We start from the raw sequence: 25093 nt of genomic DNA, 5'->3' as shown, positions 1-25093 counted from the left end.
CTTTGTTTCAGTTTGGATAATTTCTATTGATCCTTCTATAGTTTGTGGGGGTTTTTTTGAATATTTGAATTTTATTTATTTTATTTTTTATACAGCAGGTTCTTATTAGTTATCTATTTTATACATGTTAGTGTATATATGTCAGTCCCAATCTCCCGATCTTTCTGTAGTTTTATTCTTTCCTCTATTGTGTTCATTCTGCTGATTAGCCTGATAAAGTTGTCTTCATATTTTTTAAGTATTTTCATTTGCCTTTTAAAAAATAATCGCCATATTTTTGTTAAAATTTCCTGCTAGATCTTTAAGCATATTAATCATAGTTATAGTGTTTGTCTGGTAACTTCAGTATCTGGTCCATCTCTGGGTCTGGTTTTGTTGATTGTTTTATCTCCTGCTTTTGTGTGTTGCATAATTTTGGATTAAGTGGCAGCCATTGCTTGTTAAAGAATGGTAGAGACTGAGGTAAATAATATTTCGATCCAGAAATAGATATTCCTCTACTTCTGTCACATTGTTAGTATGAACAGGTATTGGTCAATCTAGTAAATAATTGAGCTGGGTTTGGGTTTTGTGGTTGTCATAGTTACCTTCAGTGTACCATAGTTTTCACATTCCTACAGAGATGGACTGTTGACACTTTGTACTTAGTGTGCGGCCTGCAATGTCAGGTGATGTTTCTCAGCATTTCTGCTCCAACTCCATCTTTCAGTTTGTGACACATTTAGAGGTGAGAGGAGTTGAATATTTCTCTCTGTACTCTTGCCCCTTCCTTAGCAATAGATTGCTCTTGCTTATTACTTGGTGCAAAGTTCTTAGTGTGAACAGGGTGGGTTTCTTGGTTCTTCTGCTCCAGTTTTAGTCTTAATCAGACTCTGTACACCTGTGCCTCAAGAGTGGGACTTTCCTTGTCTCCTCCACGAGTGGACAGTCTCTCCCATTTACTCAGAGTGGAGTCTAGAGCTGCACTCATCAATAGCCAATTACCTACATATGGCTAGTGGTTGGCATATTGGATAGCACAAAATAGGATATTTCTGTCATTGTATAAATTCCTACTGGACAGCACTGTTCCAGCACTCAGGCCAATTTCTTTCTCATTCCCATCATGGTGGGTAGATGTTGCCTAATATCAGTGGGAAGTTCTAGGTTCAAGTGAGTGACCATTTCCCAGCAGCAGCAGATCTCTGCTTTGTATCTTTGAAGGATTTGGGCATGAACAGATTTCCTGCCCTTCCAATGGCATGTAGTATTGAATACATTGCCTAGTGTCAGTAAAATGTGAAGATAGCTGGGTTTTGTACTTTTCTCCCAACAGCAGCCATCCTTTCCCGGGGACTGGGGTGAGGAGTATACTTTGCCTCTTTCTCAATGGCAGACTGCTTTTGCTTGGTATGGAGCTTTGTCCAGGGTTTAGGCAGGTTTTGTGCCTCTGCCACAGTGACACCTGATCTCACCTTATGCTCATTCAGGGCCTGGAGCATGAATGGGCTTTGCCTGATATCTTTGCTCCAACCTCAGACCGTGGTAGGTTCTGCACATCTATCTCCGTCTCCAAGGGTGTCTTCCTTCGGTCTCCTGCCTGCCTACAGTTTTGAGTATTTTTTTTTTCTTGCCTTTTATTGTGACTACCACTTCTTCCATGGCCTACCAAATGTGAAACTGTTCATATGTTTTGTCTCTCCTCACAGGACCTGTCATACTTCAAAATTCAATTATTTCTGTTGTCTTGCAGCCTTAGATCTCAGATAGGCTCATAAAAAATTATGGTTATGTAGGCTATTTTGTTTTTTTAAAAAATTAATTTTTTTATAATTAGTTTTGGCTGTGTTGGGTCTTCATTGCTACACATGGTCTTTCTCTAGTTGCAGCAAGCGGGGGCTACTCTTCATTGCAGTGCGCAGGCTTCTCATTGTGGTGGCTTCTCTTGTTGTGGAGCATGGGCTCTAGGCCTGCGGACTTCAGTAGTTGTGGCACACCGGCTCAGTAGCTGTGGCTCGCGGACTCTAGAACACAGGCTCAGTAGTTGTGGCGCACGGGCTTAGTTGCTCCGCGGCATGGGGATCTTCCTGGTCCAGGCTTGAACCCATATCCCCTGCATTGGCAGGCGGGTTCTTAAGCACTGTGCCACCAGGGAAGTCCTGTTTTTTTCTTGTTAGGCTGGGAGTGATGTTCTTTTATGGCTTTCTATACCCCAAGTGGTAGCAGAAATCTCCTATTCTTATTTAGAATAAAAGTTAAAAGGATAAGTACTTATATTTTTTGGTAACTGAAGGATTTTATAGGATAGTGCTGTTCAAACTTGACTGTACCTACTGATCATCTGGGAATCTTGTTAAAATACTGATTCTGCTTCAGCAAATCTAGGATGGGTACTGAGGCTCTTTCATTTCTAACAGGCTCCCAGGTCATCCTGATGCCTCTAATCCATGGACACACCCTGGGTAGCAAGACATTTGGACACATCATCGTCTTATAACTAACTTAAAGGAGCTTATTAGTTATCTATTGCTATGTAATAAATTGCTGTGTAACACATTCTCTACTACACATGGAACATTTATGGAGGCCAACTATGTGGTTAGGCCATTAAACAAAGCCTTAGCAATTTCAAAGGATCAGTCTCTGTTATAGCCAGCCTCCAAGATGGCCCCCAAATGAGCCCCACCTTCTGGTATTTGTGCCCTTGTGAAGTCCCCTCCAATACTGCATAGGGCTGACTCGTGTAACCAAGAGGATATTGTGGAACTGATGAAGTGTGCCTTTTGAATCCAGGTTATAAAAGACATTATGGTTTCCATCTTGGATTCTTGGCTAATTAGCTCTATGGGAAGTCAGCTGCTATATCATACAGACACTTAAATAGCCCTGTGGAGAGGCCCCTGTGGCATAGAAATGAGGCCTCCTTCCAATAGCCATATGAGTGAGCCATTTTGGAAGCAGATGCCCCTGCCCCAGTCAAACTTTCCTTTCAGATGACTGAAAGCATTGGAAATTTTGGATGTATCCTTTCCACCGTGCATTATTAGATTTTATTTTTTGAACTGTATCCTTAATTCTTTTCTAGTTTTAGACCTATTGTGTTTATGCTTATGATGGGATGTAAAAGGGGAACTGTCTACTAGATATTTAGAAATATGATACAGGAATGGTAGTGATGTTATGGTATTAAAGCTCTAAGTTTAAAGCCTTCAGCGTTGATTTTCAGTAGAAGAGTCTAGGAAAAGTATGGGATAATGGAAGCCAGGGAGAGTCAGTTTAAGTGTGAATGATCGACAGTGTCAAATGCTGCAAAAAAAAAATAAGAAAAGAAAGAAACTTGAAAATGATGAGCTAAGAAGTGATTGAGACAAGTAGCAGCCAAAAGATTAGAATTAAAAATATATGGGGCTTCCCTGGTGGCGCAGTGGTTAATAGTCCGCCTGCCGATGCAGGGGACACAGGTTCGTACCCCGGTCCGGGAAGATCCCGCATGCCGCAGAGCCGCTAGGCCCATGAGCCATGGCCGCTGAGCCTGTGCGTCTGGAGCCTGTGCTCCGCAATGGGAGAGGCCACAACGGTGAGAGGCCCGCATACCGAAAAAAAAAAAAAAGTTTTAAAAAAATATATGAACAGTGGTTATTTCTATTGTGGCCACTTTCGAGCTACCAACATTATGTCATTAAATGCGAAGTGGATAGGGGATGTTTACAGTCAGCAGCATACCGCTGTATGTAAGGAACACATACAATCCAATACGAAAAAGAAAGCCTGATAGGAAAATTGAGAAGAATATGAACAGGGGCTTCACAGAGGAGGAAATACACATGGCCATAAACATATGCAGAGATGTTCATCCTCTCTAGCAATCAGGGACATACAAATTCAAAGAACAAAACAGTTTTTACCCATTAGATTGCAAAATTTTTTAATGTTTTATTAGTTGAGGATATGGGGTAATAAATCAATATCAATAGTTTCTCACCATTAATAGGAGTGTAAATTAGTATGACCATTCATGAGGGCAACTTGGCAGTAGTTATTAGAATTAGAAACGTGTGTATCCTTTGATCTAGTGGATCAGATTCTGATTTTTCCCCTTAAGTAAAACTCATACTTGCACACAAAGAGATGCATTCAATATATAAGAATATTCATTGTGGTAAAGTTCTAGAACAATATGTCTAGTGTGGTATAATTTGTATTAGTGATCAAAAGGGATTTGTTCTTGTCCCTAATTTTTAATTGTATGCATTATTTATATAATTAACCTGAGCATTTTTGAATCTTTAGAGAAAGAAAGGAATTAAGGAAGTGGAAGTTAGTGAATGGGAAAACATACAGTCCAGATTTCAGGGAGAGTGTGATAAAGAGAAAGAAATTATCTTATGAGCTAATAAAGAATATGAGAATAAATACAGAAATTGTAATACATTGGCATAAAAATTAGCCAGCTATTGCCACAAGTCGGGGTGGGAGGGAAGGAACTGGTAGGTGATGGTCTTCACGAAAATCAATGGATCACTTTACTTAAATGTCTGAAGTTTGGACAGAAAGTGATACATTCAAGTGGGATTGGGAAGGCTTGTGAATTTCTTTTTTTTAAATTTATAAAATACTTCTTGAATCAATGCCTCAAAAGGGCAGTATTTCTCTTCCAGTCGGCAAAAGGCAAGCAAGTTACACTTACTTCCATTAGATGCTGGAACTGAATTTGGCAACCTTGAAAGCACTTTTCTGATGAAAGCTGTTATCTAGAGATGGTAATCTCAAAAAAGAAGACAAGATTGACAAAGGTCCAGGTCAAACTACAAATTGATATTGATACCTAGCCAGCTGGTATAGCTGTTGATTAGTTTCCTACCCTCATCCATACCATGGTTACCACTCTCAAAAGATGGGTCTAAAAATCTTGGCTTGGCATTTATCTGTCTCAGAATTTTAAAATTACAAAAACTAGGCATGGTGTTTTTTTGTTTTGATTTGTTTTTATGTTTTAAATGTTAACACTGAAGTCTTAAATCTGCTTTTCAAACTTTTTGTAAAAGCCAAACTAAAACAGTTAATGGAGATTTTAACTGGGAAACATGAAATTAGAAGTTTTGCCTGGTTTAGTACAATTTTAGTCTCTACGTTTTCGTAGTCGTGATTTGCTTCAATAGCTAAATCCCAAGAAAGGAAGTCATGCAAGCAACCATAGAAGTTCACACTATAAGCAAGAATTATGAATAATGCCCTTTTTAAACTTAGTGGTTCTAAAAACCACTGAAAAAGGTAGTCAAGGGGGGAAACTATTAAAATGTACAGGGCAGGTACATAAAAACATTGCAGGAATAGGGAACATTGTTTCTTCTCCCAGTTTTCTTTACAACTTCCATTAAGATAAATCTTTTTAAAGTTCAATTCTTAATATATATTCCTCATTTCTTCAAAAGCTTCTGTGGTTCTTTACCAAATAAGTCTAGAAGCCTTAGAGTTCCAAAATGCAAAATAGTACATGAGAGAATGCACATTTCCTGTTTCCATTGCACAAAAAATGTGTCTTGTAATAGGCAAATTTATTTTAAAACAATACTTCTAAAACTCTTTATTACTTGTGTTCCATCATCTAAGCACAACTTAATAAAGAAGCAAAGTTTTTAAGTGAGACTTAGATTCCAAATAAGTTTTTTGCTCTAGACTCTGAAACATAGATTAGCAAATACATAATTTTATCTTGTTACTGATAGTTTGTGAACAGACCCAGTGAACGGAAGTGCTGACATGGTAACATAAACCAGACTGTTATTTGGAGAACTTACTCAAGACACTTAACTGCCCTGAACTACAAGTTTTCAGTACCAGTTCTTCCAATTTGCTGTTTCAAAGAAATAGTTCTTAAAAGATCAAAATTATTTGCAGTTCTCTCACAAGAGAATTTTAAAAGTAGATTTGATCTAAACAGCTTCTAGGAGTATAATCTCAGGAATACCAAGATAGAACATGGTTAGAATTATTAAAATAATTGTCTTAGTCAATATATGAAAAATAATTCATGCATATCTTTTCTGTATGAAACTGAAGTGGTTTTGGGGCAAAGGATGTTGTGGGTGCTAACATTTTAAAGTTTTATTTCCCAATCTTCAAAACACATTTACCACTTAGGTCAAGCAACTGAAAATATATCTAATTTAAGATGTTCCATCACTTAATTCAAAACTACATTTGTAAAATTTGACTTCCTTTGGAAAAAAATTAAAATTTCAAATACTTGTTTAGTGTACTTCATGTGATATCTTGCTGCTGTAGGCCAGAAAAGGTTTCACCTGATAATACGGTATGTTTCTTACTATATTACAGTGTGATTTGACACCCATGGTTTTTCTTTTCCAATATATTTAAGTTGCTAGGATGTTAAAAACTGCCTTATACTCAATTACCATACTTTTCCTCAGACAAGAATGTTTTTCCTTTATCAATTTAATTCATCTCTTTTTTTTCTAACTTTTGTCTCTTCGGAATTAATTGATTTTTGTTCTTATTGTTGATGTTTTTAAAAACTCCCTCATCTCTTAGAAGAGGAGTAGGAATATATTGTCATTAAGCCATATACACTTACTATTGATATATGCCAATTTCAGTATAATCTCTTAGTATTCACTTAGTTTGCAGCTCTATGTCGCTTACATATGAATTACCTTATTTGACTCTCATCACAACTCAATGAAGTGGCCTGTTTTTTTAATTCTACAGATAAAATATGAGAGGACAGACTCTTAGAGATTAAGTGATTTGTCCACTATCAAGTAGCCAATCAATAAGCAATGATTAGCACCTCAGTTTGAAAACGTGTGAAACAGTATTCTTTCATTATGCCATTCTGCTATAATAGTTATGACATGATATTTAGAGATAAAAAAGCCTCAGTAATAGGCTAATGTTACCTTGAAAAAGAGTTCAGGAAATGGAAGCACCCTGGAATTTATCACATTAAATCTTCAGCAATGATAATAGCATACATAATATAGGATTTTATACAAGCAGAAAGGAGCAGGGGAACAGGACACAGGTCAGTTTTATTGTTGTCTATATAATTGTTAATGTTGTGAAGTGTAATTCAAATTTTAAGAAAGGGTTTTTGAAATAGAAAAGGTGTAACATAAAAACAAAAATTAGTAACAGGGCTTTCCTGGTGGCGCAGTGGTTGAGAGTCCGCCTGCCGATGCAGGGGACACGGGTTCGTGCCCCGGTCCGGGAAGATCCCACATGCCACGGAGCGGCTGGGCCTGTGAGCCATGGCCGCTGAGCCTGCGCGTCCGGAGCCTGTGCTCCGCAACGGGAGAGGCCACAACAGTGAGAGGCCCTCTTACCGCAAAAAAAAAAAAAAAAATAGTAACAGTTTGAATCTCACTAATCTTGTGAGTTAGCTCTAAGGAAGTTTTGTACATCATGGTGGGAGGGGGTCAGGTTATACCTTATATTTAATTTTTGACATTTGTATCTTCAAAAGATTAAATATATTCAAAAATATTTATTAAAATTTAGTATCAGTAACTAGCGGAATAGAAACAGAAAAACAAATTTGCATGCTATTAGACTGGAAGAAACGAACAATTTTTAAAACTACAAAGAAAATGAACATAAAATATAACAATAGTAGTAGCCAATGTTTGAGTGCTTTTGTGTCTGGTAGGTACTGTTTTATATATATTTTGAGCATACTAGTACACAGAGAACATAGACATTTTTCTAAAGGTTACACAGCTGTTAAGTGACAGAGCCAGGATTCCAAAATAGGTATTCTTCCTCCAAGGCTTGTACTCTTAACTTCTGTACAAGTAGTGTTTAGCTCTGGGGCAGTGTGGGATGAATTTGCAGTTGGACCTCCTCTTTGCATGGCTATAGGGTTTTGTATGTAAACTGTAGATAGATGTGGTACATTTGTAGGGATGTGCATCTAGTCAGACTGTTCAGGATGTGTAGGTAGGGATGGATGTTCAGCTAAAGAAGTAGGAAAGATACATCCTGAAGGAAGAGTTTGCAGGTGATCTTACAGCTCCTGAAGTCCTTCAGTTATTTAGTTTGACTAGCTCAATTAGTATGTGTGGCGTTTGACCACACCCACTTAGTTTTTATATAACTGTTTCTTATACCTTTTATTTACTAGATAATCTATAATTGTAGTTTGGATATATTTTTTGGGGGGATATATTTTTAATACAAGAGTGTTTATAAATTTCCAAGTGGTCAGAGAATTTTGTTGTTGGGATATTTTTTTTTCTTTTTACGCTACAGTGATCTTTAAAGGGTAATTTATTTTTCTTCATGGTCTAATCAATGTTTGTAGTTTTTTCTGTTAATATTTGGAAAGTATACTCTCCAAGAATTCATTAATTACATCAGTGTTTTTCATAGGTGTTCCACAGAACACTAGCTTCCTCAGATGTTTCCTGGGAGAAAGAGGTTCTGTGTCAAATAACTTTGGGAAACTTCTTAAAACAGGTTTAATTAAAGCAGGACTGTTTAGGACCCTTAATCTGCTAGTATGTAATGTAACCTTCTAAGAAGGAAAGAGGTAAAATACTCAGCATTTTTCAAACCTATTTGAAGGAATTATCTCAAAGCCTGGCCTTTCCCCTTGCACATTAGATCATTTTCGTGAGATTCTTCAGGTAAGTTGTCTACTTACCTTCCTGGTAAGCTGCTCCTTCATATTAGCGGAATTGTGGAGCAGGCAAGCCAGTCTTTCAGGCACCTCCCATTTGCAATTTAGCGGGCACTTCTGTTATATTTTCTCTAGTTTCCAGAAATCATACAAATTGTATTATTTTTAGATTCTAGTGACTATTTCCATGAAATCTGGGCTTGTGTGCCCATTACCATATTATCCAGAAGTTCCTCGAATGTTGTAACTTAACCATCTTGAGGGAAGAGTTGATACTTCTCCCTCTTTTTTATCTTTTACAGGAGTCTTTTCCATGCCTCAGTTTTTGACTTAACTACTCTTTGAGACTTTTGCCATCTTTTCATTAAATTGTTTGCCTTGAATTTAAACAGTTTAAATGGGAAACTAAACACTAGTGTTAATGCCATAAAAAATGAAGTTATTTTTATATGCATCACCTAATATATTGTTTAGCACTTTTGGGAGAATGACACTACCTAATCTTTTCTTTCTTTAACAGTAATGATAAGGGTTAACATTTGTTGACATCTTAGCATGTGGAGGGCCACCTTGTACAGCCCTTCATGCTGTTCTCTGCACAGCTTGGTGTTGTATCATTCTCACAGAATATGATGTGAATGCCATGTCCTAGAGTTGTGCAGTCCTGTGGCCCTAGTGCCATGCAATATGCAGAGTACTCTATGCATAATGTAATCCATAGAACAAACCTATGAGGTAGGTACTGTTATTATCCATACCTTACAAATAAGGGAATAATGGCCCAGAGAAATAGAGGTTAGTTAACCTTCCTAAAATTACACAGCGGGTCAGTGGCAGGGCAGGGGATAGGAGCCCAGGCAGTCTGCCTCTGGGGCTTTTAGTCACACAGTCCATTCCTAGCAAATTTACATCAACTTTTGCCTTGTATTCAAAAGGTACTATTGGGTTTTTTTCCCCACACACATTTATTAAAAGCATTCAGACACTGATTTTGTGTGTCTTAAAGTTCCAGGTTACTAATTCTTATATATTTTATTCTAGGTTAATGGAAAAGGCTCCTTATGGTGTGTTGATCCAGAATATAAACCCAACCTTATGCAAGCACTGAAGAAGCAACCTTTTCCCTCAAAATCAACATTTTACACCCCTCCTGCATCACCACAAAGGTACAGGATCTACATGTAAACGTTAGTGGTGATATATAAGATTTCATTATATGAGATGGAGAAACTTAGAGTTGTAGTGTTTTTTTGTTTTTTAATTATATAGAGATTTATGAATAAGACATTAGCGTAATGCATTTTTACTTATAGTCTAACTTATTAGGAAACAGAATGTTGGATAAGTGAGAACATAAATTCTGGAAAATGTAGTTAATAATATTCTAACTAAACTCTAAAGACAGTGATAATATGATTTCAGGTATCATCTGAAACCTTTTTGTAAAGGTTGAATCATTTAAATTGTCTGCAGTGCTAATGCTGACCTGAAGACATGGGAAAGTAAAAGTATATTTAAAAATTTTTAAATAAGGTGATTAAATTTGTCATTGCAGCATTTTTACATACATATTTATATTTCTTTTTCTATTTTAAGTTTTTTTCCTTCACAATATGTTTAATATTAGAAAATTATGTTCAAGTCTCAAATTTTTAAATGTCAAGTAAAATAATGCTTTGGAGTTTTTTATTTGTTTTGTTTCTGCTGGTAAATATAATTATGATTTTCCTTGGCTTCTGTTTTCTAACTCAGTGATCAACAAATTGATCTTAGAGCTTTCCAATTTTAAGTTAAATCTGAAAATGATACGATGTCCTTAAATCTCATTGTTTCCTTTTCTTAAAGAAACCTTCAGAATCTTTTTTTAAAATTCTATTACATATATTCGTTTGAGTTAAAAATGACAGATTTTGTCAAGATACTTTTAAGGGTAGTCTATAAAAAGTTTTTTAAGCTTTTTAATAAAATAATACATGGCAATTTTGAAACATACACAAAAGTAGGGAGAAAGTGAACTCCCATTTGCAACAGTTATCAACATTTCATGTGTTTAATTTCTTTAAGTATTATTAGATGACTTTTAGAGGAGTGGTTATAGCTGAGATACAGTTAAAAAAATTAGTAAGACTGAAGTTGAAATGTCAGCAATATATATACATATATACTCACTGAGATTTAAGCTTATTTACCATATTAGTAGATTAGAAGGATCATTGTAATAAGAACTGGTTTATCCTTATGAAATGAAACCTAGAAAAGACGTTATCAGAGTTTTATATTCTCATTGTTTGGGAGTTGATAACCTTCTTTAATGTTGGTGCTTATGAGATGTCCTAGTTAAAAAAAATAATAGTTTAGGGCTTCCCTGGTGGCACAGTGGTTGAGATCGCCTGCCGATGCAGGGGACACAGGTTTGTGCCCCAGTCCAGGAAGATCCCACATGCTGCGGAGCGGCTAGGCCCATGAGCCATGGCCACTGAGCCTGCGCGTCTGGAGCCTGTGCTCCTCAACAGGAGAGGCCACCAACAGTGAGAGGCCCGCGTACTGCAAAAAAAAAAAAAAAAAAAAAAAGTTTAGAAACTAATGGTAAGTTCTGCTGATGGTCCTTTCATGTTTTATTTAGCAATGTTATTGTTTATTAAAAATTAAATGGGAGAATTGGCATTCTATTTTGTATACCATCAAAAATACACTTTCCTGTGCTTTTGATATGATGCATTTTCATGTTTATATCTCTTAGCTTTATCATATGTTTATATGTTAAATAAAGCTGATTTTGTGGTTTAAAAACAGGTAGATAAAACAACAGCATAAAGATTATAATCTTTGACTTTAAAACATTACCTTAATATTTTTAGAAACATTTTCTCTTTATCATTGTTTGGCAAAATGACAGTTCCATCTGACACAACTTTGTGTAGCCCTTTCATGTCATAATTGGTAAGTCTGAGGAAGAGAATGATCTGTAGAGTATGTAAAACTGTGACTAAGAAATAGACTTTTTTTTTTTTGCCGTATGTGAACCTCTCAGTGTTGTGGTCTCTCCCGTTGCGGAGCACAGGCTCCGGACGCGCAGGCTCAGCGGCCATGGCTCACGGGCCCAGCCGCTCCGCGGCATCTGGGATCTTCCCGGACCAGGCCACGAACCCATGTCCCCTGCATCGGTAGGCAGACTCTCAACCACTACGCCACCAGGGAAGCCCTAGACTTTTAATTTGGTTAGCAAAAAGCAGATTTTTTAAAAATACTATCAAAAATTCCAAAGAAGAGGAATAGTTTGTCCCAAAAATGTCTTAATTTTTGGAACTAAAAAAACAAAAACAAGAAAATAACTACTGGTCTTTTTTCATGAATATAGAAAGTTTAATTTGATACTGATATTTATTGATTAAATCAGGAGCTTATCTGTTTTTTGTCATCACCATACAGTCTTCCTTAAACATTGTTTTGATAAACACTTTATTTGTATTGTAACACCTGTATTAATATCAAACTTAGGCATACAATACAAAATCAGACAGTAACTATTACTATTGTCTATTGTTCCAGGCATTTTAAATTCATTATTCTTATTCAATTATCACAGCAACCCTACGTGGGAGGTTTAATTACTCCTGTTTTACAGATGAAGAAACTAAAAGATTAATTATTTTGCCTAAGAACACCCAAATAGTTGTGATTTAAACTTGGATCTTATGCTCTTTCTGCTTTGGCAGACTCTTCCTAAACTGAATAGTATTAGCAAAGAAAACAAGGTAAAAATAGTTTGTGTTTTTTATTGTACAAATTAATTGTATTTGTAACTAAGTTCTATAAAATGTGAAATAAAGATCTTTTATAAGTACGCTTGTCTTATCTCTTTATTTTTCAGTGGTTCTTTATCACCTCACTACTTAAGCTCTGTACTCAAGCAGAACCAGGTGCGAACTCTCAAAGGTATGTGAAAGATCAGTATTTTAAATCATAAAAACTCAGATCAAAATTCAGAACTTTTGTTTAATTATTTTTAAATTATAAAAGTATTAAATGTTCATTGTAGAAGTTTTGGAAAATAAAAACATTTATAAAAAAGAAACTAAAACTTACCCTTTATTCTGCTGTTAACTTTTTAATTGAGGAATACTTGATGGTATACTTGATATTATACGTTTCAGGTGTACAACATAGTGATTCACGATTTTTTAAGGTATACTCCGTTGATAGTTATTATAAAATATTGACTCTATTCCCTGTGTTGTACAATATATCCTTAAAGCTTATTTCTTTTATGCATAGTAGTTTGTACCTCTTAATCCCCTACCCCTATCTATCTTGCACCTCTGCTGTTCACATTTTAATATAATTGCTTTGGTTCTTTTTATGCTTTTCACATGAGTAGATATGTTTGCGTGCATGCACATACATGCACATACACCCCCCACCTCCCACACACACTTTTTCTCCACTGGATTATACTGTGTATACTGTTTTATATCCCTGTTTTCATTTCCTTTTATGTATACTTTTCCTTGAAAATAGGGAAATATTTCTTAGTAATGCCTGCAATAGAGAATTACCTTTTTAAGTCTGTCAGACTAGAATAGAGGTTGACAAACTATGTCCCATGGGCCAAATGTGGCCTGCCACCTGTTTTTGTACGGCCTTTGAGTTAGGGATGGTTTTACATATTTCTTTTATAGGTTAAGTGTAAAGAACTATAATTTAGGAAGAAAGCAATGTTAACTTTTAGAATTTTGTAGACTTTTAAAAAGTAGGTCAAAATTCTGAAATTGCAGTTTTCCCCCCCTACTCATAGTTAGTATTACAGGTTAGTGATATATTAACATAAGTTTTCCTAGCATTGTTGCTTTGGAGCCTACAGATGTTTCTATGACCTTTAAAAATAGAAATTCTCAGACTAAAAGCCTTTCTGTGTATCAGAGATATTTAGGCTCTTTAGAACTACACTAAGCCAAGCCTAGGAAACAATATGATGGTGGTCTGTAAAAATAAGGGAGGGAAAGAGTGTGAAAAAGCTTAAGAGGACTCTGCAGAGAAGTTAAGCGGATTGGGAGTCTGCTTCAGATATGCTGTAACTTAACATAAGGCAAGTATCCATTTTCCTGTTACCTGCATGAGTAGATGTGCTCTCTTTACATTTAGGTATTGCTGAAACTTCCTTTATCTTTTTATTGCCTCAGTGAGTTCTGACCCTTAGTCTTTTAAGCTTAGTTCATATACACATTTTGAGAACATTTTCTCTTTTGAATTCTGGGGTTTATTTAGAATTTCTTTTTGCTCTTGTTCTATTCCATCCAAATTCTTCTTCTCCCTTTGGGGAGCAGCTTCCACAACTAGAGCCTAGGTACTTCTTCATCTAATGACTTTATATCTCTCCATGACTGCTAACACCTTACTTCCCTCCATCTCTATCATTGTGAGTCTTAGGGCTATTCCCCTTCTAGTAATTCACTTGGTGGGGAGGGTGGTTGGCATTCTGTCAACCAATGCAAGTCTGTCCTGGAATAGAATACACAATTCTCATGAGTTTTAACAGGAAAACGTAATACCACACAAAAACTTAAGAAAATTTATCATTAAATCAGGTTGCTCTAGCACATATTCATAGACTTCTGAGGAAATTTGCTTTTTCATAACTCTTGATATTATTTCTAGGGTAAAGTTTGAAAATACAACGATAAGTCGATTAAACATTCAACTGTTTATTCTACAAGTACTTGCTGAATTCCTCCATTGTGCCAAGCATTGAACTGGCTGCTTTGGGATATGCAGAGATGAAAGAGACCCAGGCCCTACTCTCAGAAAACATAGAGTTTAATTGAAGAAGGTTGACTAGAATTATGCAGAGTACATTGGGAGAAAAGGAAGTGGGTGGCAAATTAAGCTTAGAGGTGGGTCAGGAAAGGCCTCTTAGAGAAGAAACTGTGATGCTTGAGCTCTGGGCCTCAGAAGTTGGGAGGATATTTTTGGGTAGAGGTTTGGTGGAGGACAGTTGCTGGGAACTGCAGGTCGGTAAGTGTGGCTGAAACCTAAGAGCATAGAAGAGGACCAGGTAGCCTCGGTCCAGTGGCTGTAGATGTGATCGTTTAGTGTGGGCAAGGCAAATGAAGAAGTTTAAGCAGGCATTAACCAAATCAAGGAGAGCGTATTTAGCATAATGAGTTTGAACTTCTTCCTATAACTATAACATTAGTTCGCATTGAATTCCTGACTGTGGTGTTTCGCATGCATTGCAGCAACTCTTTGAGGTATTGTTACCCTCTCTTACAAATAAGGAAGCTGAACTTCAGAGAGATTAAGTAACTTTCTCAAAGTCACACAACTAGTAAATGGTATAGAAGGAACTCTGATTTCAAAGCCTGCACTCCTACCAGATATGAGGCGTTGGAGGAACTGCTGAAGGTCTTTAAAGAATGAGATGACATTGTCAGTTTTGTGTTTTGTAAAGATCACAGAAGTTTCATTGTTGGCTCCAGTATTAGAATCCAATATAAGATTCATCTGTCACTTCACAGAATCATCTTTTTTAAAGTCTAATCTTTTTTGCTCATCTTGCCAATAGCTATTTTACAGTATTGTATAGCGGGCAGCAGGAGGCACAGGAATCTCATACTGAGATAGCAAAACAAAAGCTGTTTTTGTCAATATTTGGTGTGGGTTTGGAGTAAATTCATCTGTTTAAAAATATTTATCGAGCGCACTTGTGTGCTGGGCACTGTTCTAGGCACCAAGGATATATCAGTGAACAAAGAAGACAAAAACGGAACTATATTCTAGTTAGTAAATTTTAGTATTTATACTTAAGCACTAGCATACTACAAGGAAATATGAAATTTAGACAGTTAATGATGAAGTTAGGGGCTAAGTGCATATCTAAGTTCAATTTTCAGGTTACAAATTAGCATAATTTTTATCTTAATTGAAATGAAAGTAAACTGGTGGTCCAAGCAGCTTAAAGTCTTAGTAATTTTTTGAAATCGCTCTCCTACTTCTTTAAAGAATCATGAGAAACAGCTTCTCTGTTTGGATGCTCTGTAAATGTGTATATTGGTTTTGATAAAGGCAGTAAGTCCTATTATATTTATTACTTAGCTTATAACCATTTAAATTCTGCCTCTGGTTCTCATATCATTCCTTAAGCAAATGGACTGAGAATCAGATGATAGAAACTTATTTGTCTTATTGTAACCCTCACTTTCACATAGTTAAGCCTGATGTCTTTTAAATTTTTTTCTCAATTATTAATAATTTCTTAGCATCAAGGCTAAGAAAATATAAACCAGGAGGCATAAATTAACACTTTTTACAGAGATTTATTTGAACCAGTTATTAAATCAGTAGCATATTTTGAACCCCAGTCAGAACTATGAAGGATAAAAAGGGAAATAATATGACTTAACTAAGTTGTTGTTGTTATTGTTTAACTCACTGTTTTGATGGCTTTCATGGCTCTAATGACAAATGACTGTAAACTGGAAGTGAATTATAGGATTAAACTAAATAGTGTCAGAGAAAATATATACAAAAGACTTTATAAATGAACAAAATTTTTATTCTTCATGAACTGAATATGTTAAATAATATAGCTAATAGTATGTTTATTAAAACCCAGCACCATCTTTAAAACAGCATGAAGTACTTACTAATGAAAAAAAGCATTATGAAGTGTGTTCAGTTGTGACAATAAACAAATAAGTCTTAAGTTTGATTTTAATACCAAAACTGATTTGGTACTATAAATAAAAATTGTTTGTAAAATCTACACAGACAGTTTTTGTTCCAAGAAGTTCAAGATTGTATTGATAACCAGGTGTTCTTGATTACCGAGTGTCTGCGATCATTGGTGCTTATTTTAACACTGAAGTTAAACTTTTTTTTAGTTAATTGGCAAGGCATTGTGGGAAGCATACTTAGCAAATGTTCTGAACCAAACAAATCAGATGTAGATAAAATCCTTTTGCAAAGAAGTTTTTGCAAAGAAGTAATTTCATGTGGGAAAATTCAAATTAATTTGCCTGTAACAAATTCCTACAAGAAATAAGGGTATTTAAGGAACACTTTTCCTATCATTCTACTGTTATAGAAACAGTACCTAATTTTGTTATTATTTTAAGAAAGGAAATGGTACAGGATAAGTCTCTTAATCAATTTTCTTTAGTTTTAGGTATTTCAGAAATTAAGAATGTTTTATAGGTGCTTCATTTATAAGATTAATAAATTTCCTGAAATTGTTTCCTCATTATAATGCATTTCAGTATTAGATTCTCTCCCTCACTACCACTCCCTTTTTTTTTTTTTAATAAAGTTGGAAACAAGGTAGATATTTAATTATTTCATGGAGCAGGAGTCTCTCTGTTAGTATAATGCCATGCAAGTTGTGCCCTGCACAAGGACACCTGGCTGAGGCAGTGAATGGGCTTTGAAATCAGCCAGTACTCCAGTCCCCAAGCTGTGTGCCTTGGTATAGGGAAACATTCACCTGGAGGCAAGTTTTTTTTTTTTTCCAGTTCACACAGAGATACAATATGGGCTATAGCTGTACCTTTTTTTCTTCAAAGACATGTTAGAATACTGAACTCTATTGTATTGTAGTCAGATCTCATTCTGAAAGATAGGAATTGCAGAGGTCTTTGTTTTGCTAGCCTCTGTGGCTGTGGCATGTGGGAATCACTGATTCAAATTCTTTTTAACTTGCTGTTTTTTTCTGCCTGAAATGCTTTTCCTTTGGGTGTCTTCATGGTTTCATTCTCTCACCTCCCTGAGGTTTTTGCTCAATTGTTACCTCTCCTTGAGGCCTTCCCTAACCTCTACTTAAAATTGCAACCACCTTTCCCCTCATTCTGTGTCTCCCTTCCCCCTTAATTCTTCTCCCTAGTGTTTTTCACTCTGATATACTGTATTTCTTTGTGTTATGAGAGGTTAGGGATTTTCCTGTTTTGTTTTCTGCTATATTCTCACAGCCTGGAATGATGTCAGCCTTATAACAGGACACTCTATTGAATGAATAACAGAATAGAGAATTTCCAGTATACTCGGTAATTTTCTACAAAATTTCCTACTCTAATTATAGATGCTTAGTAAGTATTAAGGGATGATGATAGAGTACAAATTGAAGGCCTGGGTTCTGGAGGTAGACTGCACAGGTTTAAATCCCACCTCTGTTGTTCTTAGAGGCCCATCTTTGTCCATTTTCTAAGTTGATAATACTTAGAACATGCCAAAGACTCTGTAATTTGGTGATAATCAGCTTAATCTAAGGAAAGGAGGGAGGGCAAAGATGTAATATATTCTTTACACATTTATCAAGGAACCACTATTTGTTCCAGGCTTATGGAACATAAAGAGGATAAGACATGATTCCTATCTTAAGGAAGCTGACAGTCTAATTGGAAAGACATTCATCTAGAGACTCTGATTCATGAGATCACATTTTATTCAAGGGAAAAGAGTATAGTATTATGTGCTCCTTCATAGCAACAATCTTCTGATAAGTTAAGCCTGTTTATTAAGGTCAAAAACATTTCCTGCCTTCACACAGTTTATGGTCAAGATGAGGAGAAAGCAAGTCACTATCCTCATGAATTTATTATCAAAAATAACTTTATAATTAGATATTACAAGTAAAATGCAAAACTTTGGGGTAATAAAAATTTTCCAGCTTTGAGATATAGAAATGGGGGGTTTCATATCAGTCTTGTTTTAAACTTATTCTTTATAACCTAAAATTTATAAACATTTTCTAACTTTTCCTTCACATTTTAGATTATACCATTTTACATTTATTCAGTCACGATTGTTCAGACTAACAGAGATGGCTAAGATGGAGAGGGGTGAACTTTTAGTACAGAAGTAGGTATGAGAGCATAATGACCTCTGGAATAGAACCTGCTGATTTTACCAGCCTTTCTTTTAAAACCCATTTTTCTTATGGAATATCCATAATTATGTTTGAGCTCTTGAGTATTATATAAATCTGTAGTACTTGTAGGCTTGTATATAATTATGACTAAAGACAGTATTAATATTTTTGTGTTTTCTTGGCTAATTTAATCTGTTTAAGGGCAATCCTTATTGAAATGCAGGTCAGGTTCTTATTTTCATTGTGAATAATTAAAGAAGAGAACTTTCTTTATCTCTAGTACCTCTTAATTCTCCTTTATAATAGACTCTCTTTTATAAAGAACATGAATATTATCACTCTTTTCCTTTTTCAGAATCTGATATTGACGCTGCCACTGCAATGATGCTTTTAAATACTTCTATAGAACAAGGAATTTTGGAATGTAAGCAATCACACTTTTCTTTTTAAAATACATTTTTTGTGAGTGTCTTTCAATGTCATTTTTTTTTTTTTAATATTTATTTATTTGGCTGCTCCAGGTCTTAGTTGCGGCACACGGGATCTTCGCTGTTTCATGCAGGTTCTTTTAGTTGCAGCATGTGGGCTCTGTAGTTGTGGCATGCGGCGTCTTTCAGTTGCGGCATGTGGGATCTAGTTCCCTGACCAGAGATAGAACCCGGGCCCCCTGCATTGGGAGCACAGAGTCTTAACCAGGGAAGTCCCTCAAATGTCATTTAGGATGCAAAATATTAGTGTTGCAGGCAGAATTACTTCTTTCTAACTAGATTGTGTTTTCATCTGAATAACTTAGTTTCTGTTTTATTATATTTCTTTTAATTTATGTGAGCAGTTGAGAGATCGAGGCTAATGCTGTGATAGATCTTGTTACATTGACTAAGAAATGAAGAAATAAATAGCATACTTAGAAATTAAGCTTGAAGATTTAAAAGTAAAAATGAAAGCTATGAATAAGAAAACATAGAAAAGTATGTTTATAACCTTGAAATGGAAAAAGCCTTTTTTGAGATGAGATACAAAATGCGAAATCCATAAAAGCTGTGTAAATTTAATTAAACATCAAAATTTTAGAGTTCTGACAACAGCAGATATCTTTAAGCATAACACTGGGACAACATATTTCTTCACTTTATATACAGACAAAGGAATAATATTGAGTATACATGTGTATATAAAAAAGATTTTATAAGTAAGAAATAAGGAAACAGTTCAACAGAAAAGTCAGCAAAATATATGAATAGGTGGGCCTCAAAGGAGGAAATATATAGATGGACAACACACGTTTGAAAAGATGCGGCTTCTCTAGAAATCAGGGAGATACAAAATGAAACGATATTGATACTATCTTTTTGTCCATGAGATTATGAAAAATTAAAATGATAATATTAGGGGTTAAGTATAGGAAATGGGTATTGTCATACACTGTAGAATATAAATTGGTACAACCATTTTGGAAGGCAGTTTGGAAATACCAATTAAAACTTAAAATGTGTATATTCTTTTACTTATTAATTATATTTCTTGTTACCTCTCCTAGAAAAATATTGTGTATGTGTAAGAAAAGGCTTGTGGATGGATTTTCATTGCAGTATTATTTGTAATAGTGGAAAACTGGAAACAACCTAAATATCAATAAGTAAATGGTTAGCTAACCAGTGGCACATTGATATTGAGGCATTCTGTGCAAGCAGCTCAAAGTAATTATATTGTCCATGGAAAGGTCAAGACATACCATTAAGTGGTTTAAAAATATTTCACATTAATACCTACAGGATGATATGGTCTGCATAAAATTTGAAAACCCACAAAACATTACCAATCTAAAGCACTTATTCAGGAGTGATGTAGTAGTTTTAAATGGCCTGTTTCTGCAATCAAATGCATTTGATTTATTGATGGAAGCTTTATTTTCCACAGGTGAGAAGCCTCTTCCTCTTAAAACAGCAGTGCAAAAAAAAAGGAGTTATAGCAATGCATTTAATCATTCCAGTGCTATGCGATTACACGAGAGTGATTCTTTAGCCACCAGCATTGATCCAAAAGAAGACCACAATTACAGTGCAAGTAGCATGACAGCACAGCGTTGTGCATCCAGGTCTAGTGTGTCTTCCCTGTCTTCTGTGGATGAGGTATATGAATTTATCCCAAAGAGTAGCCATGTAGGAAGTGATGGCAGTGAAGGATTTCACAGTGAAGAAGATACAGACGTTGATTATGAAGATGATCCTCTTGGAGACAGTGGCTATGCATCACAGGCTTGTGCAGATACCTCTGAAAAAGGGCAGCCAGACAAAAAGATGCGAAAACAGTCGTGTCAAGAAATTGATGAGGAGCTCAAAGAGGCAGCTGGATCTCTGCTTCACCTTGCTGGAATTCGTACATGTCTAGGTTCCCTAATAAGTACTGCAAAGACACAAAATCAAAAGCAGCGGAAAAAATAGAAATACTTATTAGTGTGAAATTATTTTTAAATGTGGCAATACTCTTCTACTTAATTCTTTACAAGGGATATCAAAGCCATAATGGACTTCTTTTGTTTCAGGGTGGGGGAGGGGTGCTAATTACCTGTTTATTTCTAAACATTTTTGTTTTTTAAATTTTTATTAAATAATTGCTGTTAGGATCATGCCCAATCATAAATATGATGTGAAGTCCTAAAAGCATAATTTCTGTGATAAGTGTGATAAGATTTGGAAATATTATGTAAAAAAAATCCCCAGCCTCTGTCTTAAACTTGTAGGGAAAATCTTTTATTCTATTAATGTGTCCAAATATATGAATTGGCAACTCTGTAACATATTTTTTTCATTTTCTCTTCCAATCTGTAATTAATTATAGTTGCTGATCCAGCGAAAAATTTTGCTGCTTTCTTTCTCACATACTCCTCTCTTGACACAATGCAATCCAGTAGGATGAGATTTCAATTTTTTATTTTGTCTTAGTTTTTGTTTTTAATTATTTTTTGTTGACACATGAACAAAGTTGAATATAAATTAGAAAAGATCCTAGATGTCTAGAAAGTTCCTTTTGGATACATAGGCAGTACAGCAAAAATTCTAAGATTTAGAAAAGGCAATTTTGTGATGTAATTTCATTTAAGAACCCTGTAATTCCTATTACTGTATTATCTTTGAAATTTTTTAACTTCCCAGATATTGCATAGCATTTATTGGAGCCATTTCTTCTTTCCCAAAGTGCTTTGCAACCATTGTTTGAATTTTAGCCACTAACTGTCTTTGTTGAGGAGAAACTATCCAATGAGAGGATATAGCCATAGAGTGTATTAGGAAGTTAACACCCATTTTGGCACACTTCTGCAATAAGAGGATCTTTCATTTGCTTGTTAAATGTCCTGCATTCTGAGAATCTTGTAGTACGAATGGAGTGTAATCTAATATAAACACTTTGAATACGTATTACTTATGTTATCGTAAATAAAGGTAGATCATTTAGGAAAAAAATTCTGCCCAAACTTTGTATGAATTAAATTTGTATGTGCACCCAGTTAAGGTAAAGGATTTAACAAAACTATAGAGACAAAATGCCTTCGTGGATTTCAAAATTCGTATAAAATTAAATCTTATATAATACATCCTTTTGAGGAGGCAGTGTAATACCTATTACGTGCCATTAAATCCATGCTAAAAGATTTTGTTACTGTTCGAAATGTGTATTGACCAAGGCCTTTTTCAGTATTTGAACAAATCTGCTTGTATGATACATTTTTTCATATCATTTATATAATGTGACTATATCATTCAAAAGGAACAGGGATACTAATAAAACTCAACTTATTCACTATATATTTTTTTACAACGGCAGGAGCAACTTTCCAAAAGTTCAGTCTTATCTCATGCTACATCCTGTTTCATAGACAATGACCTTGTTTTCATTTTCTGATAATTTCATATATACATATACATACACACATATACGTACATACACACATAAGCTCACGATTTTGGTTTGTTACTTTCAGCTACTTCTATGACAATAAAGCATTTTCTTGGATTTTTTTTAAACAAATATTTTTAACTTGTAGAGTTTATTTGGGCAAAACTGAAACGAGAAGCATAATGAAAACGTCTTTTTCAGTTGGCAAGACTTTAAGCCAGGGATAACAACATTAATATTACCTGTCCTGTTCCCATGTTAATTGTAATTGAACCTGTATAGCCACATTTATAGAATCGGTGCTGTTGAAAAATAGTAATCTTTCAATGTGTTGATAATGAATAAGTGTGCAGGATGAGGTATTGGATTTTTTTGTTCTTCGTATATGTCACATCTGCTACAGAAAATGGCTAACCCAAGTTAACATCTTTTACTGTAGACAGTGCTTATAACACCAGAAATTGTTTTTACCATGGTATAAGTAGTACCGAGATTATAAAAATCATTTTAATAACAAAATGTTTTTAAGCTATTTACTGTGGCCCTCTGTATAGACCTTATTAACAGTGTTTTAATGATCTGGTTCCAATTTATCTTGTTCAGCTGAAATTCTGTACCGCAAATGTTCTGTCTGGTTCCAGTCCATTAGATAATTAGTATTTGTGAAGTAAAGGAAAGTAAGATAAGGAGGGGGAAAGTCCTTCCCAGTTCAAATAGAGATCTTCAAAGTTATTTTTGTTTTAATATAAATAACAATAACTCTTTAAACTTGATTTTCTCTCCCTCTTCATTGTACTCTTCCCACAAATTTAAAAGTTAAAAGTTCTGTTCATCACTAGCAAGGTCAATAAACTTTCACACTAAAACCTAACAGGAAGAAGTTATAGGATATTTTATATTGAATTCTTATATAGAATTCAGTGCATCACTTTCCATGTGCTGATTTACCAAGGCAGTTATTTTTAAGGTGAAGAACCTTTTTAATTATGGTCCACCATTAATACTTCCATAGACATCCCATTCCTCAGGTTTGTTGAGATAAAAACATAGCTAATAACCACCCAGTTAAGGAAAGTCATTTCCAGTCCTATGGACTGGAAATTGTATTTCTAAGAATATATTACTAGCAAATTTTACTATAATAAAAACAACTTGGCAATCCTGGAGAGATTTTATATTTTAAAACTGTGACTTAAACTAACATATAATTTGCCTTGCATCAATATAAATTGTTACAACCGATTCCAGTTCATAATAGATCCCTAGTAGAAGTTTTAACAGTTAATCTTCATCTTTCACATCCCAAATAGAATCAGTGTTTCATGAATATGTATTTTTGAAATTGATTTGTGCAATATATTACTAAGTTAGTTCATGTTTTATTTTACTTTTCAAATTCAGAGAAAGAAAGTATTACATGGAGAAGCTAATTATTGGTGGATCACCTCCTTTTCTCCACCTTTGAGCCTTTCATGTCCTCCTTGTAACCAATGTGACTTCTCTTAACTCAGATTCCTTTGTATATAGTAAAGTTTAGAATATATATATTTTTTCTTTTGCTACTTTCTGAGGCATTATGTAAAGTGTCATACTGGGTCGTCAGTTAAATATATGTTAGCACGAATTCAAAACTAGAGAAAGTTTTAAGGGGGGAATGTGTGTGTCTTCGTAGACCAGGAGGCCTTTCCCAGCAATTTAAGCAACAGGTGTGAATACTTCACAAAGCTGTGAAGACTATTGTCTTAAATACTACAGTAACTTAACCTTTTGTGAAGACCATAGCATTTAATTAAGAAACTTTGAGGCTTTCTAGTTTACATATATTTTATAGTTTTTTGTTAGTTTGAAATGTTATATAAGCTTTGATTTAAACAAAGTTTGCTTTAGTATGTTAATGATGTAGTCAAAATATTTATTGAAAGACAAAGTAGAGTATTTTAATGTTATACCTGCCATTTTTTTAAAAGCACATTTTTTGCATCTAACTGCCAGTGCCATTGTCAAAACTTGTTTTTAAAATTGTTGTACATTTCTTATTAAACTAAGTGGTTAATTTTAAAGTATTATGTTGCCATTACATAGTGTATAAAAATGTATAATTGCCAATTCATTGTAACTATTATTTATTTTTAAGTGAAAGAATGCTGATTCAAGAAATTTGAGTTATTAAACTGTCCTTATCCTCTTTTCTAATGTAGCATAAAAATTACCGAGTTTGAGTTATAATTGCCAGTAAGTAGATGACCAGTCCAAGTGTACCACTTCTCAGTTGCCAGTCTTTGCTCATATTAAAAACAACTTAACAAATGTTTAGTTTTTGTATCTAATCTCTGATTATTAAATTGTTTATAAAGTTTATTTTTACCAAAGAGATGCAATTCATTATGGTAAAGTATTACAGAATAAACCTTGTTTTATAACGTACTTGTACTTTCTCTCTCCTTTGGGGGTTGGTAGTATAGATGTAGGTGGTTCATACTCCTACACTGACACACTCTTTCTATTCCAGTGTTACAAAGTTGGAGTCATGCAGATGAAGAATAAAAGTTTTAATTTCAGAATTTTTTAAAGGCTATTTTTTGAAAGTATTCTTTTTCCTGGTTTTTATATGTCATCTTGATCATTGAAAGCTAAAATAGTGTGAATTACATTATTCTCTTCCTGAAGTTGAACTTTTCCTGTTCGTATATATAATGAGATATTTTGAAATATAACTAAGA

General features: G+C 34.7%; 1 protein-coding gene across 4 annotated transcripts in view; it reads left to right on the top strand.

The window, feature by feature from the left end:
* Window positions 1-24792, top strand: part of FOXN2 (forkhead box N2) — a 56204-nt gene extending 31412 nt beyond the window's left edge. For all 4 annotated transcript variants that reach the window (XM_030857736.2, XM_030857731.2, XM_060309556.2 and 1 more), the window contains exons 3-6: window positions 9662-9786; window positions 12492-12556; window positions 18835-18903; window positions 20397-24792. In XM_030857736.2, the coding sequence (XP_030713596.1) occupies window positions 9662-9786; window positions 12492-12556; window positions 18835-18903; window positions 20397-20920 (783 nt within the window). In that variant the 3' untranslated portion in view covers window positions 20921-24792. The remainder of the gene's footprint in view (window positions 1-9661; window positions 9787-12491; window positions 12557-18834; window positions 18904-20396) is intronic.
* Window positions 24793-25093: the final 301 nt, after the last annotated feature.

This window comes from Globicephala melas, chromosome 12 (genome assembly GCF_963455315.2).
Source record: "Globicephala melas chromosome 12, mGloMel1.2, whole genome shotgun sequence".
Lineage (NCBI taxonomy): Eukaryota > Metazoa > Chordata > Mammalia > Artiodactyla > Delphinidae > Globicephala > Globicephala melas.
The sequence above is the reverse complement of the archived record's forward strand: the minus strand, read 5'-3'. Positions and strand labels throughout refer to the sequence as shown.